The following is a 21,883-nucleotide window of genomic DNA, read 5'->3' as shown; positions in this document are numbered from 1 at the left end:
TTAGGTAACAAAGAAAGCCTTCCTCCATAAAGACAGACAAATTATAGCTTTTTATATCAATGTATTAATGGTTTATTCTAATAACAATAAAACAGAATATATCAGTCCCTTATTTGTACAAAAATACCTGAAAAGGTTACAATTAAGACTTATAAGCCATCCAACTATTTACAGGTCGAAGCAAAGCACATTATGAATACGTGAGCTCTCTCTTACAAAAAAGAGAAGTTACTGTTTTCTTTTGTATCTTTTTCTTTTGCATTCCCTGAAATACATAAGTGATCATAGATAGATATGCTTTATTTTTTACTCATTTGTACAACCACTGTGTTTTGCATTGTGACAATGTTATGAAAATGCACAAGAATCAGAGGATAACAGATTAATTATTTTTGCAGAATCAGGGCCAATTCACTTTGAGCTCTAAAAGTACAGATACTGCAGCTGAAAAGACAAGCATTCATTCCCACCACTTTCAGCCAGGTCCAATAGATTTCCTTTGTCTATCAAATACGAACTGAACTGCCGAGTGTAGCTTTAGCTTTGTCATCCAGTCCACATGTTATAAGCCTGGTTTGAGCAGTGGAGACAGGGTCATCAGAGGCACCGTTTGAGGTTACAAGTTAACTGGCCACCAAAACAGAGACTGTGCTTCACATCACACAAACAGAATTTGTGTGTTTGAGTGTCTGCTTGCCTGAATTATAAACATGACACAACTCTAATGTGACTAAATGAGTGAGATTAGATGAACTGTTCAGACTGTATGTGTTACCTGAGGTTGAATATTGTAGGTCACGTGATGGTGACTGAATCACTGAATTATTCTTTTTTTTTTTTTTTAAATTATTTTTTATTTATACTATTTAATTTTCAGCAAGTATATTTTCAAGTAATCACAACTAACAAATGGGTGATGCAAATAATAAGAAAAGACTTTAATTAACAAAAGACTAAAACCCCTTGTTTGCTGATCTCTAATGGACCAGTAGTTTTAAAACTTGCTCAATTTTAGCCCCGAGAACCCTGGTTACATTCATTTCTTTTAATTGTAAAATGTGTATTTCCAAACACCAAGTTCCATTGTCTATGTGTATTGATTAAATGCATTTTCTGCAATAAGCAAATGTTAAAAATACCTTGATTACTATTATAACCATTGATCAGATTTATTCCCTGTGTGAAAACACAGCAGTCACATAAAATGAATGTTGGGAGTCTGAGGATGAGTGCATAAAGCAAGACTGAGTCTCATGAGAAAACAGCTAGCATCCACATGTCATGTCTCAGTAGCTTAAGACATAAACAGCTTTCAGCAGTTGTAAAATAACCCATGCAATGTTATAAAACAAAAAAATTTATCCAAATATCCACATGGAAACTATCAGTGACGGTATTCCACCACACTTAATCTGTAGACACACACTCATGCAAACTCATTTGTTTATCATTCCTGTTTAACGTTATGTTTTTTGTGTGTGTGTATATATATATATATATATATATATATATATATATATATATATATATATATATATATATATAATATATATATATATATGTATATATAGTTAAATTATGACTTCCGTACTGCAGATTTAAGGTAAGTCATTCAGACAATGGTAATCGCTTAAATGTTTAACTGAGTGTGTTGGGTGGTGCGTTTTATTTAACTCTATTCTAAGCATTATACAATTTATACTGTATAAATGTTCTCATTTTTCATTCTATAGCTACATCTCTATAATTCTGTCTTAAAGGCAGGGTGATTAATTAATGATTTTTTAAAGAATTTTTTTTGCCAGATTCCCAAAATATTTGTTGCTTTAAATCCATTGTTTTCTTTTAAAATCAAGGCAAAACAGCAATTATTAGGAAAAATAGACTTTTCAGTAAATATGGGTTGGAATAGTTCTATTCTCTTAAGGGTTTAATTTAACTTTATTACAGCAGACTAAGACTCCTTGCTTTCCTTGTTAATGTTTTGTTTTCTTTCGCAGCTATATGTGCATATTCATGTAGGAGTCTGTCCAAACTAGCCGAATTGCAGTTTTTCGTTCTACAGTGATTCCCCTAATAGAATAGAGTCCTAATAGAATAGTTTTTACTTAGAAATGCAGATTCATGAGCTATTTAAGCTTCAAGTCAGGTTTCAGTTTGGTTTTGGCTCAGTTTGTTTTCGAGTTGATTCTGCTCTTCTAGTAGGACACTCAGTGGTTCTCATAGATTGCACATGACAATTTTACCAATAAGGAAATTAAAACACTGATTATAAGGGGATTTGTTTTCTTTTACAACACAAATCATGTCTATTTAGTGACATATGCTTTGGGAAATTCAGGTACTTTTTGTTTTCAATTTGACAACATTCCACTTGTCATCTAAAGGAATGACAAAGTTAACACTACTGATGTCAGTGTGCTTTAAACATCACTTCAGAACAAGTGTCAATAAAATCATTTTGATGTTCAAAAAATAACATCAATATAGGCTTTGTCATTACAATTATAATAGTCACAATGATTTTTTTATGGTAATGACAGTACATAACAGCGCTGATAAAAGAAATCTATAATTTTCAAGTAATCAGTCACATCCAGATAAATAAATACATTTTGCTGCATGACTTAAAAAAACAAAAAAAAAACAAAAAAAAAAACAAACATGTCATTGCATCTCAGATAAATAATGGTGAGCTTGTACGGAGAGTCAATATAGTGTTGCTATTCTGCATCTCAGATGTTTTTGAAAACCTGCTGGTTAATAAAAGACGGCCGTTGATGCACACTAATACAGAGTTTCTAATGATCTGCTGGCTGTTCAGCGTAACAAGGCAACCACCAAGCCTTGGATTAAAAAAAAAAAAGAAAAAAAGAAAAGTTAAAGAAATGTCAGGTGTACAAAAGAAAAACAAACAAATTTAAACAACTGCTATTTATGGTGAGACATTTCACAGCAGGTTACTCTGAACACTGGCAGTGGCTTGTGTGAACTGACAAACATGGGTTAGAGAAAATAAAAAAAAGAGAGAAAAACTTTAAAAAAAAAAAAAAAAAACCACAAAACAATCCAACAGTACTTAATCACATCTTCCCAGAGTCCTTTTTCTGTTTAGTTTCATCACAGCTTCCCTCTCAACTGCTGCAATGACACCATACTTTTGCTTCCAAACACAGAGCGCATTTTGATAACACACTTATTTATTTATTTATTTATTTTTTTTTGGATTGACCTTCCTGATGACTGCAGCGTTTGGGGACAAAACTTATTACTGTCACTAAAAGTTCTAATGAAAAGACGTAGCTTAAGGGGATCAAAACTGGATACAAAAACAAGTCCTCAAGTATCTTGAAACTGCAGGCTGTAACAAGAGGATCAGGATCAGGAGATGCATCAGTAATTCAAACACCATCATCTTTATAAACTTATGTTCAAGCAATGATCATCAACATTAAACCAGCAGCCTTTCTGTGGACAATACTTCCAGATTACTGAAGATGACTAGATATTGTTTGCTTATAAGTGCTTCCTGGTAGAAAAGAAAGAAAGAAAAAAAAAAAAAAAAAAAGAAGGCCACACTGTATGGAATGTAATTCACAGAATCTAATTTGAGAGCACACTAAACCATGTTATGAGACTCATGCATGCTTGACAGACATCAGATGAGTTGGAGGCAATCTGTGCAACATATGGGAAGAGAATGCCAAAGCCCAGGACTACTGTTCCTCACACAATCTACAGCCGTTTGTTTGACAAACACACACACTTGCGTTTCCTATGAGCAACAGCTGTTTCAGTAAAACTCTTTAAGGAAATGTTAGTGGTCCTTCCCAGTGCAGGAACCAGGAATATCACACATAAAGAATCAAACTGGTGGCTCTCCAATGAAAACTTAAGCTTCTTAAAGTGGCAGGATTGTCCATTTGCATGCAGCAAAACAAAATGGATGAAATCTCTGCACACAGCTGCTCTTGTCAACTTATTTAACTCTACCTGAATGTAATTTTCCATATTACAATCACCAAAGCTGTCTGACTTGTTAGAGCTATTTTAGCTTTGTAGCTTGTTGTTTTACCCTGACTGACACCAAGAATCAAGAAAGCATAGCTGCTTTTATGGAGGTTGCCAGGCAAATAGTTTAAGAAGATGGAGTACAGAATAACCTTGTTGTATCTTATGGAAAAGATTAAAACACTGCAAATATCCAAGGTGTAAAAAGTGGACTTGAAACTAAATTAAAGAGGATACTGTGGAAGAATATTTTAACTGCAACCAATGAGTGATAAAGAAATGGGACCCTGTGTGAGAAGTGTAAATTTTGTATCCCCCCCCAAAAAAAAATACTTTGAGTGCATAAAAGCTTGAAAAAGATTTAAATCAAGACTTTCCAGCGCCTCCGAATGTCGCCCATGATGTCGTACATGCCGATGCACATCTGTGACACTAGAGGGCAGTAGCACCCTCAGAGTTAAGCACACTCCAGTGGAGATGTTTTGCACCATGAAATTCTTTGAAGACGCTTGATAAAAAGCTTTAATGAGACTATAGTTTGTTGAAAGGGAAAAGAATGGTCCACACAAAAGCTTAAAGTGTCCTGCTGATTGTCCTGTTGAAGGGAAACACAGTCTGTACTTGAGCTGTGGGATAAAACCATGGGTTCCCGTGCTTATTGATGAATATTTTCAGCAAGCTTGTGGAAGAAGCGTTGACACAAATGGCAGTGTTCATTGTCTTTATCTACGTTTTTCTTAAGCAAGGAACCTCAGGAGCAAACTGTGGATCTGACTCGTCACACCTCCACATAAATCGCAAGAAATCCAAGCAGTCAGCGGTCTCCAGCAGACTCACAACAATATAAAATGACAACAACAGAACATCAGTCTATTCACCAGCTTCTTAGAAAGATACAAACAAAAAGAACCAACCAACGGAGAGATTCTCTTTGTTTTGTTCGGTTTAGGCAGAGTCAGGTCAAGGGTCATGGGGTCAGATGATCAGATGATGTCATAAGGCCACGACAGTGCACGGGTGTTTGAGTTTACAAGGCAGAACTCCTCTGTTGAGCTGATAGAACTCCACCAGCTGAATCAGGTCTGTGAATTTGGTTACGCCGTCATCAAGGCTGAAGAAGACTTGGCCATCTTCTTCACACTGGCGGCGCCAGGCCAAAATGGGACAAGAAAGTTAGAAAAACATCAAATTGCCTAATAAAAGTTTTTTTTGTTTGTTTGTTTGTTTTTTCCTAAGTGTGCTAACTCCCTAGACAGAAAAACATTAATAAATACTAAAAAATGCTCACCGGTAGTATCTGGAAATGTTTGATTTTCTGGTGATGGCACAATGTGAGCACAAACGCCTTGGGGTTACTCTGACTCACTCTCAGCAAAAACAACCTACACAGCAAAACAAAACACAAAAAAACAAAATCAGAGTGATAAAAAAAAACAAAAGAAACAAATGCAAAGACAATATTTTTCCTTCAACATAACAACTACTTCAACTCTCTTACCCATCGACTTGTCCCTGCTGGTGAATAATGCGATGGGATTCCTCTCTGGTTATCTTGCCATAGAACCACAGCTGAGCTATGTGGATGACTGCAGAAAAAACAGAAAGTCGAGTGAAGATAAATTTCGGAAAATAAAACAAAAAGATTTAGAATTGTAGTGAAAAGTCTGCGACCAGACCCAAATCAACCCATTTACCTGAGCTTAATGAAGAATGATGTAGTGGACTGTGGGAACCCAACACATTCATTCGTTGAGTCCTCTTCTGAAAGAGATACCACACAGAGACAGCACACTGGAGATCAGCTCATGATGTGATCATGTCACAGAGCAGAATAAAACACATTTCTCAACAGCTGCATTTAGGATTATTAGGAATCTGACTTCCCAGCAGGCCTGACAGCGACTTACCCTCCACACATGTCCCTCCTCCATGGCAGCGCTCTGAGCTTCGACAGGGTTGTCAATCACCCTGCCTATTCTCCCTGAGAAATCCATTGCCACAAGGGAGTTCTCTGATACACTCCTCTAAGAGGATGCAGAAACACACAACAGTCAGAATCTGAACAGGAAAGTGGAAACAAGTTCACAGCGCTGCTATGAACACACACACACACACACACACACACACACACACACACACACACACACACACACACACACACACACACACACACACACACACACACACACACACACACACACACACACACACACACACACACACACACACACACACACACACACACACAAAGGCAGTTCATTCAGCTGTACAGCTGCACGGTGTGTTTGCAAAACAATGTTGAAACAGGACCTCAATGTAAACTTCATTTTTTGCTAATAAAGGAAACTTACCACAGGACCTGAAAAGTGTGAGAGCAAGGCCTTCCTTTGCTGAGGAATCTTATAATTCTGGTACAATATAATCCCATACTGTGGAGACAAAAGGTGCACAAGTTAAACTAATGCTAGAGCTAAGTTTAGTAGGACCGATACGAGATGTGTGAGCTGCAGTGTGGACAAAATACACAAACATTAAAACTGAGTGACAACATGTAAGACGCTCCTGTTACCTTAAAGAGTCGAAAAGCCGTCATCCAACATGTCCTGCTCTGCTCATCCTCTGCACACAGCATCCTCAACTCCTTCATCTCCCCTCTGGCTTTGTTGGGCTGCCAATCAGAAAAGGCCACGGATCATTTTATAGCATGCTTCTTTAATTCTCACCAGCTCTACTGACAGTAATAACATAAAAGGCAAATGAAAGTATCATTAAAGAGTTATTTCATTGTGACACCTAATCCGTTTCATCACTGCTGAGACTCACTTTGATACAGAACTCGTAGTCTGTGGGAGCCCCGTGTTGCTTTTTGCCTGTGATAACGGTAAAGACGTTGCTGTCCTCTAGGTCTGCTAGTAGCTGCAAATGTCTGGGCTCCTGTTGGCAGAAATAATTAATAAGTCAAAACATGAAAGGCCAAAAAAAAAACAAAAAAAAAACGCCTGAGGGTTTACAGACAGACGTGTGCTCAGAGACCACCATAAATAACGGGGATTCTTTGAAGGTAAAAGCTAATGAAACTGGAGTAAGCTGTCTCCCCACAACGAAAAAATCCACTAACCTTTGAGTTTCCTTTTGTCGAACAGTAGAGTCCCGAGCGGCGCAGGAACATGTAAACCTTCTTCCATGACTTCCTTCCCACATCCTTCATGTACAGATAACCCTGGATTTCTGGACAGGTGTTTGTTGCAAGGAAGTTCTGGAAAAGAGGAAGCAGGAAGGGCAAATTAATTTTGAACGTATTTGCTCATGCTGTCCTTTATAAAAAGGCCTTTTGCCTCAGGAGGACGATGCTGGATTACATCTGAAGCCTGTAAGCTCTTTGCCGCTGTCTCAGCCGGATACTCAAAGCTGAAGCAGACACCATCTGCAGATGCTTTAAAGCAAGGAGGAAACTGCTTTTTGTCAAAGAACAGAGTGTAATCTGAGTTTCTGCATCAGTATGAGACAGACAGCTGAGCTACAATCTACCACAGTAGCAAAGATAAAACCCAACATGGTGCTTCTGTGTAAAAAAAAAAAAAAAAAAAAAAAAAAGAAAGAAAAAAAAAAAAAGACTGAAATGGTGTTGGGATTTCCTAAACAGGGTAACTTCTAGATGAAAATGTATGAAGTGTATATTCTGGTCCAGCCTTGTAATTATAGACTCAGAGACAAAAAAGGAAATCTATGTTAGATGTACATACTGTACAAACATACAGAACATTCCTTTTGGGAATCCTTAAAGCCTGTAATTGCTTTGCGGGTGTCTCAAGTATTTGGAGTTTGTAGTTTCTGTGTTTTTCAAAAATATCACAACAAGAAGTGGCAGGTTAAGTTAATAAAGCTGATCTGAAGTTGCGGTTTGTGGCTGAAAGGCAAACGGTTCCAGAAGTCCTCTAAATATCTGAAGCACATGTTCCTCAGTGTTTTGGAAAAATGTCTCGATGGGCCTCATACATTTTCCAACATTTGCAGAACCTGCGTTCACACGCGACGATTTTTCAAGCAGCTTTATTTGGGCGCTTTGCTTTTAAGTTGACACACGCTTCTTGCGTAATGTGGAATATTGCAAACACCTGGACGAGCTCGGTTCAGCGAGCGCTTCAGTTTGGACGGCGCTCTAATTGAGTACAAAGTTCTCGTGTTTAGAACAAGTCAAACACCGGGAATTCCTGACGCGACTCCAGCTAACCCCATTCGCACTCTTTGCCGAGCACTACATCTTTACCATCAGCAGTGGTGTTAAAAGCTTTCCCTGAGTGGTGAGGGTGAAGGGAAGGATTCCACTTGTGGCTCTGCCTCTGTCAGCCCCATTACATGAGACAAAGAGAGAGCCAGACTCCATTATAAACCTCTATCCATTAATGCCATAGCTCCTTAAAATCCCAAGAAACGGTGTGTGAGGAGGCGCGTGAAAGCAGATGTGACACGTCTGTGAATCGAAACCTTCTAAACATACTTAAGACGATTGAGGAACTATATGTTCTGCATCAGATGGCCTGCTTCCATCCATCACAGGTGCTGGGCCTGCGGTGTGTGTACCCAGACGGTCATGTGTTAACAGCGGATCAACAGTAGTTATTACAGCCGGCCCTGACGAGACGCACTGTCTAAGGGTCAGGGGTGAGGTATGCCTGTTTGATTGTACAGTATGTAGCAGGTGCTGACTCTGAGGCAAATTAAACTGCGTGCGCGTCAGGAGGAGGAGTGATGATCAAAGACACACACAGGGCGAAGAGTGCATGCAGTGTGTACCTGGAGGAGCTGAGATGGTGGAATAATATGATTGGTTTCCTGGCACCAAGCAACCATGTGCTCTGGGAAAAACGTCTGGTGGAGCACGAAAGTGGAGGGAGACAGAAAATCAGAGACTTTGACAATAATTACAGGGCAGGAACACTATGACAGAAACAGACGTCATTAGTACTGAGGGCTGTCATAGTATTACACAACAACACAAGGAAGGAAAGACACTGTCAAGACACACGCCTGTCACATGTTGCAATTTTTAAACAAATCTATATCGTTAAAACTTTGTCTTTTTCTATTAAAATGGACAAATTATGCTAGGTCTAGATATACTATATATAATATACCATATTTCGCCCCCCCCCCAAAAAAAAATTACACGCAACGACACAAATAACATCTGTCAACAAGAAGGCATCAGGAATGACACAGCACATTAAGTTTCATCTGAGTAAAAGCAATTACCAAGGGGTTTCTGAAGAATTCATATTTGGCATAGTTCTTCCTGAAGAGGAATCTGCTGTCGCTGTTCATGGACGCCTGGACTTGAACCACCAGCTCGTGATCTTCTAGACATCGCTCTGAGAGGAAACCAACAAATGAAGTACTTTAGAATAATAAAAACTTTAGAATAATGTCATGAAAAAGTGAAAATCAGACCAAGACCAAGGTAAAAATTTATGTGGTGTAACACACACACTGTACACACAGTCATTGTCAGTACCACAGAGTTTTTAATGACTGTACATATTTACAGAAAGTGATAGTCATCAGCGTTTCTCAGGAGTTTAGACAGAAAAAGCATACTGAAACTGAAAGGAGAAAGCATTTCGCCATCTCTTCCAAGCTTTTTATTTACTTAAAAGCCACGCCAGCAGCGAGTCTCGATGCAAATCAAGTCACATTTTCTTGCCATCAGTGCCTCATTTGTTCCTGTTTAAAAGCTAAACACTCGTGTCACACAGTGACACAAACTTTAAGGACAAAACATATGAACGATGTCACCACGCATTTAACTACACCACACAAACCTTCGGGCAACAATGGTTTCAAAAGAGTGTGTGAAGGAGTCAAAAAATGCCCCAAAATTATCATGGATTTCTTTTTATTTACTCTGCTGGCTCCCTGGATCTGGATTTGCAGACTGATTGGGCTCATTAAAGCAGCAGTGACAGCTCATGTTCAGGCCAACGCCTTTAAATGTGATTTGGAAACAATGAAAAGTGATGATGGGAAAATCAAATCAATTTTAAAATCGCTTTTTTTCAAATAAATAAAAATAATATATGGTGAAATTTGTGTCATTTTTATTGTTTTCATTGATCTTTTTACTTGTTTTCTTTGGCATTATAGCAGCAGAATGATGATCTGGCTACCGTGTTACTTTTACTATTTGAAATTAAGAAAAATTACATGCAAAGAATAAGTTTTATACTTTTTTTTTTGTTTTTAATCTAAAAAAATCCGCAATATTAAAGAATTGTAAGGATCACTATTTAAACCAAATTGGCACTCAAAAAATCTGAATCGAATCAGGACACATGCATATTGTCCCAGCCTGCTGTCCAGGTCAAAGTGAGACCTTATAATGACCAAAAGTGGTCTCAGTTCTGCCAGTGCCCTCAACTAAAGATATCATTACATTCACAATACATTTAATGTTAGAACAAACAACACATCACATCTAATTTGAAATGGAAACTTTAGTGAATTCTAACATTACACCTCTACTTAATGTTATTTCTCATTTCATGAGTCCCCTCTCCTCGCTCCGCACCTCATCACGACTCATCTTTCTCTTTCCGTTTTACCATCCTGTCTGATGAGTCAGTCGTATTTGCGGCCATGACTCACCCCAGCTGCTCTAACTCACTCTCACGGAGTTGTTAACCTTTTTGAAGTGACAAGCAGAGGTCAACATTACTTATCCCAAAGGGCCATTTCATCCCATTCAGCAGTGTACCAGCAGTGGGCTGCATCGTACGGGAATAAGCCCCTCTGTTCAAACACAGCATTGTTCTTCTACTCTCATCTAGCCTCATCTGCATGTACATACAGCCAACGTATACATACACACACACACACAAAGAAGCACACAAATGCACAAGCAGGAACCTTACAAACTCCATGGAAGTAAAAGTGTACCTGACTGCTGGAAATTAACAACAAAAATGGGTTTTAGATTTCTTTAAATATCTCATCTACCCTTAGAACAGTTCCACAATTACATTTTCAACAATCACATTTTCACATTCTGGTGGGACAATGAATATTAATGGCGAATAATAATTAAAGGGCTTTTAGCGTTTGCAAAAGATCATGAATTTGAAATGAGCCAAATCAGTGCTTAAAATTTACTTTTATCAATGTGGGCAAAGAGATTTAAAAAAAAAAAAAAAAGCCTTTAGAAGGTATTTAAATTATACTATTTACATATTTCTGTTCATCTGAATCACATGTGGCATGTAGATATATTTATTTGTCTGTTATGGAAAATGTAAAACATTTTTATTTCCAGGAAAAACTAAACCTAATGCTACATCTTGTCATTTACTGAAAGGTTTAAATGCTGAATATGACAGGCTGTTAATCTAGATGAAAAAATGTTACAGCTGCCAACTGAGGTGCTCCAGAATACAAGAAGAGCCGTATTAGAAGAGACTAACTGAGCCAAAAAATGATGTCATTCAAGGCAAAGAAAACTAGCTGTATTTGATAGCACTGAGTTGGCAGTGGTGATGCGAAAAGCAGATCACGATGGATGGTGAAATATTAGATCAGAGCTTTGGGAGCTCTTCTGTGCATAGCAATATATTTCCTAAATGTTTCCTTACTTGACAGAAAAACAGCCTGCAAAGGAAATAAATAAATGTTAAGTAAAAACACTCTGATGCGACTTGTCAGTCCAAGCAGCAAAAATGAAAACGTTGAGCACCACGGTTCTGTATGCAGCACGTTCCACCGCCAGAATCAGGGCTGAGTAGAAAAAGACAACACTTCCATCCGACATCTGTTTAACCGTGCAGACATGAGCACAGAGCTTGGGGCTCAACTTGTCTTCCATAAGTGCTTTATAATCGCCCTCTCCTCAGGGGGAGGTTGGTTGTTTAGTTTTTTTTTTTTGTTTTTTTTTCCAACGTTCAGTTGGCCGCAACTTTCTAAAAGTAGAGTCTAACATAAAATCATTCTGACACGAAGTTCCAGCTCCTCACACAATCTTTTAATCTTTATTTTCTATTTCATAGAAAACGTAAAACACATGTCAGTTTTCAGCTGTCATTACTAACGACAAGGTAATTAAAATTGTATCCATTCCATTAAACTTTGTGCCTCACGTGGAACACCATGTCATTTTTGAGCGTTTAGCTGTCATTACTTTGACACACCATTAGTCAGGAGGTCAAGTCCTGTGTGCTGAGTGAGTCTCTTTTCAGGCTCCATTGCAAAACTAAAGGAATCTGTAATGTCACAGAAAGGCTTTTAAACTCTTCAATCGCCACCTCTGTGGCACATTATTTACAGCACGGGACCTGCAGCGTTACACCAACTCTGACACCGAGAGGAGAAAGTCGAGAAAGGTTTTGCTATAGAGCTCATCAGGTACACTGCTGCAGATCCTGAGCCATAACCATCAATTATCATCCTCTCAAGCCGCAGCTCCTAGTATGCTAGCAACCAATCTGAGCCCATCTTGTAGTTTCTTTGTAGAATCAGCTTAAAAAAAAAAAAAAAAAAAAAAAAAAAAAAAAAAACAAGTCCTGGAACAACCCATGCTGAATACTATGTAAACTAGTTATCCTTCAGTTTGGCATCCCAAAAATAAATATATCAAGTCAGCAACCATACTTGTTCATTTGTAAATCTGTAACGACGAAAAAAAATCTGCTCTGAAATGTTAAAAAAAACAACAAAAAAAAAACAAACCCGAAAGCTCAGACTGAAAACCCGATCAGTTTATATGTTTAATTGATGACCTGGGATCCAAACATTTCTGAAAGCTCTGAAAAAAAAATTCTTCAAGCGCATCTGTGAGCTTTAATAATCATCTGAACATAATTGACCTGTCAGCGCTCAAATAACTCCGCTCTCTACTATACCAAGCTTTCGCACAGACACTGTGCTCTTGATTAGATCATGGACATTATGGCTCTGTGCATGCTTACGCTATATAATACGCCTGTGCACTCAGGCTTGAGTCCATGCCTCCGTGAGAATATGCGTCTATACAGCCTACCCAAGTGTGCAAGTATACATGCAAGCATACATGAGAGTGCACCTGTGTATCTGAGTGATTATATTGCATATCTTGGCCCACCCAACAGCCTGACTTTTTGACTGGGAAAATGCTTATGTGAGGCTCTGTTTGTGTGTGGTGATGGGTGCTTTTATGCCTGATTGAACGGTATTTTTGGGGGCCGGGGGACGGGGTGGTGGTGTTCTGCCTCTTACCTAGTCCTAACAGTGGGTGGTGTTCAACAAGTGCCCAACTGTTGTCATCCACACAATGGCTTTTGTACACCAGGAGTTGGCAAAGGTCCCTGGCCGTCATGTCAGCTGGGATCTCGACAACCTTACCCATTCCGTCCTCGCTGAAGATCTTCACAATCTGTGAGGAGATAACCGATGATTTAGTTGGAGGGCACAAAGATTATGTGAAGGTTGTTCAGCAGCTTAAAAAAAAAAAAAAAAAAAGAAAGAAAAAGACCCAGAAAAAAAAAAAAAAAAGTATTTCAATATTTAATTAACTTTTTCCAGTTTTAAAGCTTAAAAACAAAATATAATAGCAGTTTATTCACAATTTTTTAATGATACAATGCTATAACTTTAAATAGCATTTAATTTAAACTTAACTTAGTTTATGGAGGTGAAGTCAGCAATTTTCTAAAAACACTGCTGAACTACTTATGATATAGAACCCCATGAACTGTAGCATAAACAAAGCCTGTCATTATAAGACACAATAGAAAAGAACCGACCTCCAAGACCATGTAGTAATTGTGGTGTTAGAAATCACAGACGAGTGTCTTTTATGGCAACTTGTGGCGTAATATGGCAGCAAATATACTGGGGTGTACGACAAGCATCTTTTCTTGTCAATACAAAGTTTAAGTGGGTATACACACACACGGTGAGAGTTAAGCGAGAGGTAAGACCTGAACATGGACTACAACTTTGAGCACAACTTTGTAAACTGGAATAGTTTCTTGTGTAACTGATACTGTATTTCTCCTCAAATTTAAGCATAACACATGGTTTTCTTTTTTTATACCAATAATAATATTGATACAAATTCATACTTTAATGTTATGTATACGTTGAATAGCAATAATGTATTCGGCTAAGTGCTGAAAATATAACATCATTTGTGGAAAAGTTACTATTTCATTCACACTTCCAGTATATCAATGTTCACATGATGTAGAAGCCAACCACAATCGAGGTAACTTGTTCTAATATTGCTTTCACAAAGTATTTATTTTTTTTCTTTAAGAAGGAATGTTATGCATTGACATTTACAGAATACACATATCAAATGGCCCACAGAAAACTAGAGCAGCCTACTTAACCTACAGAGGAATCCAGCCCTGTGAGCCTCCACAGGAATCTAGTCTCGTAAGCCTTCACATGTAATGTATGCATGCTTTTCCTATAATATATCATCACAAAGAAATTCTGTTCTCCCCCCCAGCAAAGACCCAGCCTATAGCGGGTCTGCAGTTTGCCCAATCCAGGCCTGAGGCTCGCTTCTTATCAAACAATCAAAAACAAACAACATTTCAAGCAGAAATGGACTCACAATGTAAAGAGGAGAAGGAGGTAAAGAGAGGCAGACACATACAATGAAAGACGTAAAAGAGAGCAGTCTTACCTCCACGGCCCGCAAAAGGCAGCAGTCCGGGGAACACGAAGGCATTTTTTGTAGTGACTCTGGCTGTGCAAACTCACATACACCTACTCAGTCACACACAGCCCCTTAAGAGAGAAAAACCTTGCCGCTCTACCGCCTTGTCTCCTTCAGAAGGAGGATAAAAAATTGAGTACCTACAGCTGACAGTTGTGCTACCTGTTTTACAGCTAGTGCCTCAAGGTATCTGCAGACCGCTGACTGTCTCAAAAAAGGAAAGAAAAAAAAAATGATAAGAAGAAGAACAGTCTGTGTGACCCAAAGCCTGTGTCTGTGCAACACACAGGACGGAAACAGAAACAGTCAGCGACTGGATCGCAGCAGGTACAGTGCAATGCTTCCAGTGCCTGCTCAGTCTGACAACTATCGTTCTTCCTGTCTTTCCTTCCCTCTCCTTCCCCCTCACAAAGGGTTACAGCCTCAGCCACCGGCTCCAAGGCACACTGAATCAAACCACACGCTCACCAACCAATCATAAAGCTGCAACGGGCTGATGTAATCATTCCCACACAGTCCTAGGCGCACAGAGGCACACACACACACACACACACACACAGACACACACCCTGAGAGGCATACACACTCCAGTAGACACAGACGCACAGTCATGCACAGGCACAGCCAACTTTTTCAGACCTCTTGAAGCTCTCTGCCTCAGTTTCTTTTTCGAGCTTGATGCATGTGGGATCATTTGAGAAGGGCGTTGCTTCTCTTGCCTCCGACTTTTCAAATCCGTTTGTTGGCTCGTGTGCTTCTCTCTGCATTTTTACCTCCCATTCCTCTCCCTTCCTCCCCTGAATTCCTTTCTCTTCCTGTGGCTTAACTTTGAACGCGCCAGCAAGTCAAACTCACAGCAAAGAAACAAGAGTCATTACAGTGCAAATCAAATGATACTACGCTGGACTGGAGGACTTCAAACTTCTTCTCTTCCCCCGGTGCCTTGCATTGTGCCAACATTTTTTCTCTCCAAAAAGCAAAAAAAAAGATGGAGACTTTAACACTCACACACAAACCCCCACACTCAGCCCCGTACCTTTCCTTTAGACTCTGATATTTAATACAGCATCAGACGGTCAAAAGCTCTGACACACCCTGTCTAGGAGAGGCAGGAAAAGCTTTACAGTAAGTTCCCCTTGAAGCAACTTTATTCTTCCCGGGCAGAAAGGTATGCACATTTCTGCATGTGAAGTGTAATCAGTAAAAAAAAAAAAAAAAAAAAAGAGAAAAATCTGTTAAGTAAGAAGGAAATAGTGGTAGAAAAGATAGAAGTCAAGGAGATACAACTTCATTCACTACAAAGGGAGAAGGGGGAGAGACTTTGGGGAGGAATGAAGGGAGGGGGAAGTCTGGGGCTGTGAGAGAGAGAAGAGAAAGAGCAGGAAGTGTGTGATTGCACATGTGCACAGGCACGTACTGTATGAGGGGGTGTGCGTGTGTGGGATAAGGGAGAAAATGACACAGACTAATGTGAGAAGTGAAGGAAAATGAGTGGGAAGCAAAAGGAAGTGAGAGCGAGAGACCGAGTCTAGTGACACATTGCAGTAGAATGCGGAGCATAAATGCCGTCTACTGTTAACTACATATCTAACCTGCACAGCTGTTTTCCCCCCTGATAGGGGAAAGCCAGAGGAAGACTGCACACGTCACAAATGGTGCAACAAAATTACTGCTTGTGCAGGATTTCACAGTAGCTGGACACTCAGTTCTGATGGCGAATGTGAGATGTAACCTGACGCCTACCTTTAGCACGCAGAGAGGATCATTAAAAATATGTTTTCTGTTGGTGCTTTTGTACCAGAGTCAGCAGGCATGAAAGTTCAATACAATTACCTGGTTTGGCACAAGAGGTTCAACGGGTTTATCATGGGTTTCTATTTAAAATAACTAGGGATTGTCATAATGCAGAGTTTGCGTCATAGTCTTTGTTTAGCCAAAATTAAGGTTGAAGTGCTGCCAGTAATGTCCACAGTCAAGTCCCAAGCTGCAAGTGTTTGTTCTGCTCTGATGGACATCAAGGACCTTTAGCATTTCTCTGTCTCCCTTTATCCCTCACTCAAGCAGAAACAAACCATAAATCTGCAGTCCAGATTTGAGGGAACGCGCTTTTAACAGAAAAAGACAAAGAGGGCAACAAGTTTAAACATAAAATAAAGAAGATTAAAAAAAAACAAAAAAAAAACCCCAAAAGCTGTTGTTTTTTTTTGTTTGACTCGCATCATCATTGTCCTATTCAACTACATGGTCTGGTGTGTGATGGTCACAGTTTTCTACCAGAGCTACTTGTATATCGAATACTGTTGAAATATAGATTATATAACTGTAATGCATAAAGCAAGAGATGAAAGTAACACAAGGAGGCTCAAGTGGTGGAGAGAGAAATCAGGACACAGTGTAGGCAGCTGGTAGGAGTAAGCAGCACATGAAACATGGAAGTAGCTACCATGATATGGACCAGCTTTCTGAAATCTGCAGGCTGTCATTTGCCATCATCAGCTTTTTGGAGCCAAAAGTAAAGTATGGATCTGACAGACACAATGCCCTTAAAGATCATGATTAATTTTTTCTCCCCCTAATGCAGTCCTTACTGATCCAGTATTCTTTTGATCTGGGCTTTTTTTTCCCAGTTTATTTTTTGTATTTTAAGATTTTGTTGGGTCTATTGGACTTATTTGACAGCAGTTTGACCTGGAAGGGGGGTGACGTGCAGCAAAGGGCTCCAGGTCAAGCTCTGAAACCAAGGCAGCTGCATTTTGGAGCTGCAGGGTGGGAGTCTTCTAACCCTGCTGTGACAGGATTAGTCCCATGGATTATAGAAAGGCTCAGTGAAACCTTAGATACGTAATGTGGTTTATGAAACACTGATAAATTGTTAGTGATTATTTCTCCCATTCTGAAAAAAGAGTGACAATATCACAGTTCAGTAAAACTCAAAACAGCAATATGCAGCTATATATGAACATTGACACATCTGAGTAGTAACTCCAGGAGTCACATGATGGAGATCAGCTGAGTGAGTGTATGATGATTCAAGTCAGAGCTTGACTTGAGTCATCATACACAGGATTTAACTTGAATTAGCCCGCTTCATATTGCTGTTGTGTCGTAAGCTGCCTTCCCATTGGCAAACAAATCCGGTGCATGCAAGCAAATATGGAGGAAAGAAAAGGGAACACAAAAGCAAAAAAGCTGCATTGTCAACATTCATAAAAGGAAAGAAAGATAATTCAACGCTTTTAAACAAGTCCTCATTTAAACATGGAGGAGCAGAGCTGGGCCTCTCAACCACTCTGATGACTCAGGTCTGATAACTGCCCTGTGATGTAATACCTCAGGGAAAAACTGAAAGCTTCAACACACACATACACACACTCCATCAGACAAACGGGCACCCAGACTTCTAACTTGCATGCAAACATATTCAAATATGCAGATGGACGTTAATTCATGCAACTAATTTTGACTTCACTGTTGCTTTTGCACAGGCAGAGAAAAGCGAAACGGCTAGATAAAACTACAAAGTGTTACGTGTCCACGCCCAGCAGCTAACACACACATCAATCTTTTTGAGAACGGGCTCCTGGTCTATAAAGATTTCCACTGGTATTACACACACATTACAAGCTATTACATCAGATAGGAGTTACTAAAGGATTATTAGTCATTAGGCCTATGATCATGAATACGTTAAAAGCCACTACCTACGTAGGATGCTGTTAAGTATTTGAAACCAACCTGGATAGCAGCTGTGCTAATGAGATATGTCGGTGTTGGCAAAACAGCGGAGGCATGAAAGAAAAAAAACAAAAAAAAACAAAACGCTGCTAAAAATAGACATTTTAAATAGTGTCTCTGGTGTCTCGTCACACTATCATATGCAAATGCAAAGTTTATGCCATCTTCCACGCCTGCTCTTCCTGGAAAAGTAAAACAAGAAGGGGAATTTTTTGTTTTCCACAAAACCACGCAGGGACTTTCTTGCCCTGAGATAGGCCTCCAGGTGAAGCATAATTCTGGCCCATCCTAACCGAAACCACAACCCCTGAATGAACCATAGACTCCTACATCCGACTGACTGCAGATCGTTAGAAGCAGTGCACACGACAACATTCATCTGCCATCTCCTCAGAGCTTTTAAGATAATAAATATAAAGGTCAGGGGGGAATTATGGCAAAGAATTGACAACAGGCATGGGAATAGTGGGAATTTAAAGCTCTTGTTAAAAAATAAAAAGCATTTAAAAATTAAGTTGGGTGTTTGTTAAGGGGATGTAAGCAAGCAAAATCAGATTATCAAATACACTACATGCACAATGCTGATAACATCAACCACAAAACATCACATATGAAGTTACAATTTTTTTAAATGTAAATAAATGTATTACTAAGATAGATTTGTCTACGTTTCCATACTTCCCTTCTTAATTTAAAAGCCAGGGTACTAATTTAAAGGCTCTCACTGTTTTATCACTGTTTAAAAAACCTTGTGTTTTCATTGAAAATCAGTCTTGCAAACATCGTTGCATCTACTTCCAAAAACCCCTATATTTTTCCAGGAAAGAACTATAACCTTTGTCTAATTTGGCTCACATGACCCACCCTGCCCCCATATTTCTCACTAACAAGGATCCTCCATGAAAGCTCCCTCTGACTGCAATGTGCTGCTGTGTGGTCTGGTCTGCCCTTGGAAGCGTCCCAGATGATGAGATGGAGACACAAAAACCTGAATGAGCATCGGACAATTGCCTGTTCCCACTTAGCGCCTGCAGTCAGCAGGAGTGGGAGTCAGTGGCTAATAAAACTTTGCTGACTCATGAGGAAGGCCCAGTGAACTGTCCCTTGTCACCCAATTACAGCGTCAAATTAAGGCCCGAGACACAGAGGCTTATCTGAGCCCAGTGAAGCAAAGGGAGATATGTGATTATGTGTACACGCATACAGTAATCTCAAAGCAAGATAGAAAGGGAGGAATTAGAGGCTCATTGCTGAATGACTTCCTACCAATGTGCAGTATTTCACAAGTTTACTTACATCTATTATTCAGCACCATCATCAGTAAGAGGATAAAAAAAAAAAGATTAACAGAACATATGAAAGAGAAAATATTTTCAAAAACTCTGACAATACTAAATCAGGTACAGTGGCAAGCTGCCACCTGTACCACTGTGCAGCATGAAATGCTACACTGCACCTTTGGCAGTTGGTTAGCTCACAGAGCCTGCTCTGTCTGCAAACAATGGAGTCTTAACACACATTCAATCTCAAACTTCCACAGAACATAGGAGGAGTCTGGAGCTGAGCAGGGTCAAGTGTGCAATAAGGGCCATGTTGTGCAAATTTAGAGCAGAACTTTGGGCAATTTTATATAATATTCAGCAATTGCACATATCACAATAATTCAATTCAACTTCAATTCAACTTTATTTATATAGCATCAAATCATGGCAATGCCATCGCAATAGGCAATCTTAGGACAGAGGACATGTCCAGTTTGCAAATTGTGAATATAGTGCAACTTGTTCTTCTTTGCCAGCAGAAAAAAATATATATATATATTTTGCATTCATTCATGCATTTTGCATTTATTTTCTACATCGCCTAGTTCAATTTAGGCTTCTGGGGGTCTGGAGCAGGTGAGAGCCAATGGTACAACCTGGACAGGTCACCAGTCCATTGCAGACAATTTAAAATAATTTTTCTCATTAAAAAGAAAAAGCGTAGAAGTCAATATCCACATCCAACATGTTATTTCAAAACCCTCTTCTCTTTACTTTGTCTGGACAATTATAAACAAAAGTTGGAAAGAGTTAAATTTGACCTAAAATGCACAATTTCCTGGCTACTTAACCTACACAGTTAAAAAAAACAAACAAAAAAAAAAAAACAGAAATGTAGCCTGATATCTATGTAATTTGATCATTTATTAATGATATCTTTCAATTTAAATGACCCACCAAAGCCAGTTCATTAAGCATGTACATGCAAAAGTGTAAGGTGACACACTTTTTAAAGCCCAGGGTTATGATGGTGATGCTAAGACAGACCGTCCCTTTCTTTCTGAGACAACGTGCTGGGAGGGACCCTGCATGACGCCAAATATTTTAGCAACATGACTAAAAATGGGAGCAAATGCTTAATTATGCACCAAGGCCGAGACCAGTGAACCCTGAGCAGCAAATGTCCTTTCAGACTGCTGCTTATCTGCAGCAATTGTCTAATTACAGGAGGAGGGCAAGAAAGGGGGCTGGGGCGATTGTAATTGTGCAATCAAAGAATGACATCACTGACCGGATTTTGACAATAAAAAGGAAATGGTTTCCTTGCTGTGGGCGAGTTCTAATGCATCTGTGCTGTCAGGAGTACAGTTTAAATTATCAATTGGTGCATCATTTTTTTATGTTTACACATTATCTATCAACTTTGATTTGTCAAGAGCAATTTTTGCCAATCCATTTGCACCAGTACTCTCCTATACCTGCATCATCTTTAAGGATTGCTCATGTTATTTTTTTTATTTTTTTTTTTTAAATGGTAAAGTTTGAACCATGTTGTAGATCCAGAAAAAAAACCTTCAATGGGAATGGTTTCTGTGGTTTCTTGATGTTCTTCATATCTGTATTTTCTGCAGCATCACCCGAGTGCTTTCAATGAATCCCTCCCCCCAATTGCTGTTTATATTTTATTTGTGAGAACTATCAATATAAATGAATGGAAATTAAGATTAAATAAAACTGTCTTTTCTATTTACAGTCGTATGACTCAGCTGTCCATCATTTTGCATTTATTACACATGCTGGTGCAATTTCATTAGCTCTTTCAGCTCAATTATCTTTATTCAATAAATTAATTCTGTGTTAACAGGGTAATAACGAAATAATTTGACAAACTTAACTAAACTATCCCTTTTTATGTTGCTTATTATTTTTTCCTCCCTCCGTGTGCCTATTCCTGCTTGTTCCCTCCTTTTCTGCCTTTTTACAGCAGCAGTTACAGAAATTGGAGCTGTCCTACTTTTTCCAGACAGAGGGAGAGAGACAGAGAGAGAGAGGACAGGGAGAAGGCAAAAAGAGAGGGAAATGCAGTCTCCATGACCTACATGAGTTAAACAGCTCTGTTCAGCTCTGGCCAGATAAAATGCCGACAGGCTGTAACACACAGCTGTCTTTGTGCAACACCTGAACA

The 21,883-nt window shown here is 39.1% G+C and overlaps 1 protein-coding gene across 2 annotated transcripts in view; it reads right to left on the bottom strand.

The window, feature by feature from the left end:
• Positions 1-1,588: 1,588 nt before the first annotated feature.
• Positions 1,589-21,883, bottom strand: part of LOC306756481 (growth factor receptor-bound protein 10-like) — a 63,941-nt gene continuing 43,646 nt past the window's right edge. For both annotated transcript variants that reach the window (XM_079241215.1, XM_079241216.1), the window contains exons 6-17: positions 13,249-13,405; positions 9,265-9,380; positions 8,806-8,880; positions 7,130-7,267; positions 6,835-6,945; positions 6,581-6,679; positions 6,363-6,440; positions 5,919-6,035; positions 5,706-5,772; positions 5,510-5,597; positions 5,300-5,393; positions 1,589-5,151 (exon numbers count right to left, since the gene is read on the bottom strand). In XM_079241215.1, coding sequence (XP_079097341.1) covers positions 5,005-5,151; positions 5,300-5,393; positions 5,510-5,597; positions 5,706-5,772; positions 5,919-6,035; positions 6,363-6,440; positions 6,581-6,679; positions 6,835-6,945; positions 7,130-7,267; positions 8,806-8,880; positions 9,265-9,380; positions 13,249-13,405 — 1,287 coding nt within the window. In that variant the 3' untranslated portion in view covers positions 1,589-5,004. The remainder of the gene's footprint in view (positions 5,152-5,299; positions 5,394-5,509; positions 5,598-5,705; positions 5,773-5,918; positions 6,036-6,362; positions 6,441-6,580; positions 6,680-6,834; positions 6,946-7,129; positions 7,268-8,805; positions 8,881-9,264; positions 9,381-13,248; positions 13,406-21,883) is intronic.

The sequence above is a fragment of the Telmatherina bonti genome, assembly GCF_933228915.1.
Source record: "Telmatherina bonti genome assembly, chromosome: 5".
NCBI lineage: Eukaryota > Metazoa > Chordata > Actinopteri > Atheriniformes > Telmatherinidae > Telmatherina > Telmatherina bonti.
The sequence above is the reverse complement of the archived record's forward strand: the minus strand, read 5'-3'. Positions and strand labels throughout refer to the sequence as shown.